The 6,000-nt window shown below is 54.8% G+C and overlaps 1 protein-coding gene across 1 annotated transcript in view; it reads left to right on the top strand.

The window, feature by feature from the left end:
• The window catches only part of LRFN2 (leucine rich repeat and fibronectin type III domain containing 2), a 190,878-nt gene extending 186,209 nt beyond the window's left edge, over positions 1-4,669 (top strand). Inside the window, exon 3 of the mRNA XM_019663408.1 lies at positions 3,366-4,669. Coding sequence (XP_019518953.1) covers positions 3,366-4,344 — 979 coding nt within the window. The 3' untranslated portion in view covers positions 4,345-4,669. The remainder of the gene's footprint in view (positions 1-3,365) is intronic.
• The last annotated feature ends 1,331 nt before the right edge of the window (positions 4,670-6,000 follow it).

The following is a 6,000-nucleotide window of genomic DNA, read 5'->3' as shown; positions in this document are numbered from 1 at the left end:
ACACAAACACACACACCCCCCCACACACACACACACAGGCACACACAGACACACACAGACACACACACACACACGCACCACATACACAAACACACACACCCACACACACACACACACACACACAGAACACACACACACATACCACATACACACACAGACACACACACATGCCACACACAGACACAGACACACATACACAGGCACACACACACAAAGACACACACAGACACAGACACACACATACCACACACACACACAGACACACACACAGACACACACACACAGACACACACACACACGGCAGAGGAACCAGGAGCTTCTGTTCCGACAGGACAGTTCTTGTGCGAGGCTCTCCCTATTACACCACCATTCGTAGCACAGCCTAACTGTGGCTTCATCACATCATGATTTCCCCTGACTGGGGGATTAGGGGGCTGAGAAAGAGGCCAAGCAAGGTCCCACATGAGGCTGCCTGGGAAGGGCAGACAAGCAGGGCGGTGCCAGAGCAGCACAGTGGTCATGAGGGATGCTCTGGGCCAGGCTGCCTGGTTCGGATCCCAGCTCTGCCACTTACTAGCTGGGCGCCCTTGAGCAGGCAGCTTAACCTTTCTGTGCCTCAGGTTCTTATCTGTAAAACAGAGATGACAGTGCTAGTAACAACCTCTCCAACAATTGTTGGGAGGGTTAAATGAGTATTAATTCTCTTAAAGGTCTTGATACAGTGCCTGGCACAGAGCAAGTCCTCAATTTTAGCTGCTGCTGCTGCTGCTTCTTCTTCTTCTTCTTCTTATTATTATTATTATTATTATTATTAGAAGAAGACAGCTTACACATTGAAATGAGCTCTGGGCCCATGGTCCATCTCCCCTGTCCTGGGATGGTTGTGAGCATTAAATGCAATATGGACTGTGGAAACTCTTGTCACATAAAAGGTGTTCAATAAACAAGCCGCCCCACCCACACCCATCCTCAAACGGACTGCTCTTATGCTGCTCATGCCTTGGCAAGGTGGGTAGTGAGCGGACAGGAGAGGGACTGCCTGGGTTTGCATCGCAGCTCTGCCAGGTATGTCTGCATTGTACCTCTGCAGCCCGTTTCCCCATCTGCGGAAGGACGGTCATACTAGTGGCTGCCTCCGAACGTTGCTGTAGGACCAAGGGAGGTGCTAGACATAAGGCACCTAACACAGAGCCTGGCACACAGCTGCCACCTGGTAAGCATTTGCTCTTACTATTGGCACTATTACGGGTGTGGTAGCTCCTGCCTTGGCTTACAACATGGCCCCGGGGTGGGAGGAAGTGGGCCCCGTAGCACTGCCCAGTGATGGCCCCACAGGCCAGAGACCCTGCTGGCAGAGGAGTGTGAGCCATGGGAGCTCTGAAGGTCCTTCCGGGGAAGCAGAGGGCTGGCAGGACACAGAGCTTTTCACTGAGATGAGGAAGAATGCCCCCACATTTGTCATGTGGTAAGAAACAAGCCCAGACTATGGACCTAGAAGATAGTGTTAAAGTCCCAATTGCCCCATCCTAGCAGCTCCAGCTGTGTGACCCAGGCAAATCACTTAGCCTCTCTGAGTTTTGGCCACTCCACTTCTGTGACATGAGAGCACTAATGCCTGCTCGCACAGGGTTGCCATGATGCCCAGGTGAAACAGATAAGCCTAAAGTGCTGGCCTGCAGGCCCTTACCAGATCCAGCCCATCCCCACATGCTCTACCTGCCTCTTGTGCCCCACGCACTGCAGCTATGGGGTTGGGCTGAGGGAGGGGCTAAAGTTCCCTCCACTGTGGCTTCCCCAGCAGCAGAGCAACTGAAAAGTTGAGGAGGGAGGCAGCAATGCCCAGGCTGCTTGCTGACAGGATGTCAATACCTGCCTGTCAGCTCCACAGCTCCATGTGGACCTCCCAGGTGGAGGTTCTCAGCCTCTGGTATTTCATATTTGAGATCTCAATTAAACAGCCTGGCTCTGTGTTTGAAGGGTTGATGAGTGCTGATGGCCCTTGAGTAGTAGGGGGCAGGAGAATGCGGGCTCTTTGGGAGTAGGGGGCTATGGGGAAGGCTACAGAGAGGAACATGGCATCTTCAGGCTAAGGTGAATATTTCTGCAGGAGCATTTATAGGGTGACACAGCACAAGGCATGATACCTGGACAAGGGTCTCAGAGATCAGGGTTGGTGCCCAGGCTCCCTGAAGTTCCAGGCAGGAGAGGCCCAGGCTACAGTGGACCAGCCCCAGTATGGAGAGACTGCTGTCTCATCAGACCCTCCCGTAAGATGGAGGGACCTGGCAAGGCTTCCCGACCAGGGACACTCTTTCCAAAGTTCTCTTTGGATGCACCTGGCCTGCTGTGGCTGTGACACAGGAATTGTCCTTCCCTCTGGGGGACAGGATCACCCTCTAGTCTTCGTCATTGCCACCCCGGCCCCTGGTTTGCCCCAGCAAACATTCTGCCTCCCTAAGCATGAGACAGCCATCTTGAGATGATAACGCATTGGTTTCTGAGGGCAGAACCTTGCCTGTGACTCAGTACAGTGCCCAGCCCAGGGAGGAGGCTCCACCCATGTTGATGAGTCTCCAAGGACAGGACAAGGGGGCACCAAGCCTTGGGGTGGGCTGGAACGGGACCAGGGCTGACCTAGCTCTCACCACTCCCCATTTCCCAGAGACGGAGGGAACATTTGCAGCAGACAACGGCAGACGTGGGGAAGGGGGAGTCCCCTTGTTCAATTGCTGCTTCTTTGACTTTTAACCTCTGTGCCTCTGCTTGTCTCTCCCTCTGCCCCTCCTCGTGTTTCCTTTCTCATCTCTGCTGAGTCTCTCTCCTTTTCTCTCTGTGCCTCCATCTCTAAACTACTTCCCACTCTCTCTACTTTTAACTGTACCCTTTCTCATCCCTTCATCGTCTCTTTATTTCCATCTCCTATGGGTGGTTTTCTCACACTTGATCACTAACGTCTCTTTCTCTGTGTCCATCTCTCTCTGACACGTCTACCCTTGACTCTCTCTCCCTTCCCTTTTCACTCCAACCTGTCTTTCCCTGTTCACACCTGGATTCCTCTTCTTACCTCTCTCTGACCCCTTCACTATTTCCTATGCCCTGTTCCTGTCACCTGCCTGTCCCTTCTACTTCTCCTCTCACTCCCCGCACCTCTGTGTCTCCATCTCTCCCTTTCCCTGTGTCTTCACCTGCCCCTCTCTCTCCTGCTCTGCCTCATTTTCTCTGTGTCCCTGTGTCCGTCCATCTGTCTCGACCCCTTCATTTCTCCATCTCTCCTGTGTCTGTCACTCTCTGTTTCTGCCTCTGTCCCCCATCACTCTGCGGCCCCTCACCATCCCGCCCCTCTGTGTCTACCCCACCCACCCCAGGATGATCCCAGCTTCCAACAAGGCCTTTGTGGTCAACAACCTGGTGTCAGGGACTGGCTACGACCTGTGCGTACTGGCCATGTGGGACGACACAGCCACGACGCTCACGGCCACCAACATCGTGGGCTGCGCCCAGTTCTTCACCAAGGCTGACTACCCGCAGTGCCAGTCGATGCACAGCCAGATCCTGGGTGGCACCATGATCCTAGTCATCGGCGGCATCATTGTGGCCACACTGCTGGTCTTCATCGTCATCCTTATGGTGCGCTACAAGGTCTGCAACCACGAGGCCCCCAGCAAGATGGTGGCTGCCACAGTCAGCAACGTGCACTCGCAGACCAACGGGGCCCAGCTGCCTACTTTGGGCAGTGGGCCCAGTGGGGCTCCCGCACCAGGGCCACCCAAGGTTGTGGTGCGCAATGAGCTGGTTGAGTTCAGTGCCGGCCTGGCCCGAGGCAGTGACTCCTCTTCCTCCAGCTCCCTGGGCAGTGGGGAGCCCTCAGCACTGGGACGGGGCCCCTGGAGGCTCCCACCCCCTGCCCCGCGCCCTAAGCCCAACCTTGACCGCCTGATGGGGGCCTTTGCTTCCCTGGACCTCAAGAGTCAAAGAAAGGAGGAGCAGCTGGACTCCAGGACTCCAGGCGGGAGAGGGTCTGGGACAGCGGCCAGGGACCACCACTCGGACCGAGAGCCCTTGCTGGGACCACCGGCAGCCCGGGCCAAGAGCTTGCTTCCTTTGCCCCTGGAAGGCAAGGCCAAACGCAGCCATTCCTTCGACATGGGGGACTTTGCTGCTGCAGCTACGGCAGCTGGTGGGGCCGCCCCTGGCGGCTACAGCCCCCCTCGGAGGGTCTCGAACATCTGGACAAAGCGTAGCCTCTCTGTCAATGGCATGCTCTTGCCCTTTGAGGAGAGTGACCTAATGGGGGCCCGGGGAACTTTTGGCAGCTCCGAGTGGGTGATGGAGAGCACAGTGTAGGTTTGGGGGGGCGGGTGTCCTCCTCCCGCCTACCCTTGCAGGGTGGAAGAAGGGGAAAGAGTATTTACTGGCAAGTCTTTGTGGGGTTTCCATGGTGATGTTTACATCCAGGGACAGTTCTGTCTCCCTGTCAATGGCCTCCTCCCCCACCCACCCACACCACCTTCCCAGGCCTGTCCCCCACCACCCAGCCGGGGTGTGCTCAGGGAAAGCGGACTCAATCGATAGCAAAGTGTCGGACTGAGCCCTGAGTGTTTGGAAAGGCAGGACTACCGCCTTTCTAATCACAAATGCAGCATACAAGCAAGCAGCTTTGGATTGCTTATGGTTCCGGTGTTGTTTTTATTTCTTAATTTATTGCTTCCACTTCCCAGACTCCTCCTCTTCATTCACACAGATAACGGAGAGTTTGCTTTACATATGAAAGTGGGTTCCTAGCAGCCCTGACACTGGGCGATGATTGCCAGTTGACGAGACAAGGGAATGGTTCTACACTTGTTGGGGGGAAGACTGTGGAGTCCTCTGTCCAGACCTGTCATTATTACCAACAGTCCCCACACTTGGGAGGGTTGAGTGACCCTCCCCCCTCATACCTGACCCAGCATCCTTTGCCTCTCACACATGACTCCCCACACCCATCATATCAGCTTAAACCAGAAGAGTAACTTCCGGGACTCCTTACGTGTGGGAGAGACAGAAGGGCTTTCTGAGGCATCAGGACAGAAGGGACCTTGACTCTTGGAGTTGCTCTGGAGTTTTTGCCTCTTTGGGGGAAGCTAGGATAAAAAGTCCCCACGAGTATGTGGTAGGCCCAGAGGCTGTCTCATAAGGAAAGCAGAGTGTGGTGGCAGAAGGGGCGCTGGACTTAGCGTCCAAAGCCTTGAATTTGGTTTCTAGAGCCACCACCGAATAAACCAGCTGAACACGTTGGGCGAGACCCTTTTCACTCTTTGGACCTCAGTTTCCTAATTCACAAACTACTGGGATTGTACCAGATCTCCAATCCCATTCCGGTTCTAAGGACTAATGAACCCTCATGACTCTAAATGTGATGGTTTCTAGCTCAGCAGCACAGGCTGGTAGAGCAGTCCCTACCCTCCCTACTGGACACCGAGGGAGCATTCTAGAGGGGTTGGGGGGGTCGGAAAGCTGAATTTTTTCAGTAGCAAAGAGTTTTGAAGCTTGAAATGGGGTCTGCAGTCATCTCATCCTTCACCCTCTCTCCCCTTCCCCAGAGTAAGCCCAAGGCCACACAGTGAGTGTGTGGCCAAGTCAGGGCAGTGGCCAAAGCCGCCTACCGCCTGGGGGTGGCAGTTGAGATCTGTTACCCTGTCTTCACCCTGGCCAGGGCATTTCTGTGTCCAAAGTCTGCTCCTTGTTTGTTTCTGAAGAAGCTGGCTCCAGGTGGGACACGGAGGATGCCTTCCATGGGGAGGTTCCATCCATGGCAATGACAGGATGGCGATGGGAAAGGCACACAGGCTCACTTCCATCTGTGGATGAACCCCTACACTCCCAGAGGATGTCTAAAGGGGAACCGCGGAACTATGGCTAGGGAGAAACTGCTTTAGAAGCATCTGAGAGGACTTTCCTCTGCAAGTCTGTCTATCTGGGTGTCTGTCCGTTCTGGGTCTGTCATTGTCAACATACTACCTC

Source organism: Hipposideros armiger, unplaced genomic scaffold (genome assembly GCF_001890085.2).
Source record: "Hipposideros armiger isolate ML-2016 unplaced genomic scaffold, ASM189008v1 scaffold_389, whole genome shotgun sequence".
In the NCBI taxonomy this organism is placed as follows: Eukaryota; Metazoa; Chordata; class Mammalia; order Chiroptera; family Hipposideridae; genus Hipposideros; species Hipposideros armiger.
The sequence above is the reverse complement of the archived record's forward strand: the minus strand, read 5'-3'. Positions and strand labels throughout refer to the sequence as shown.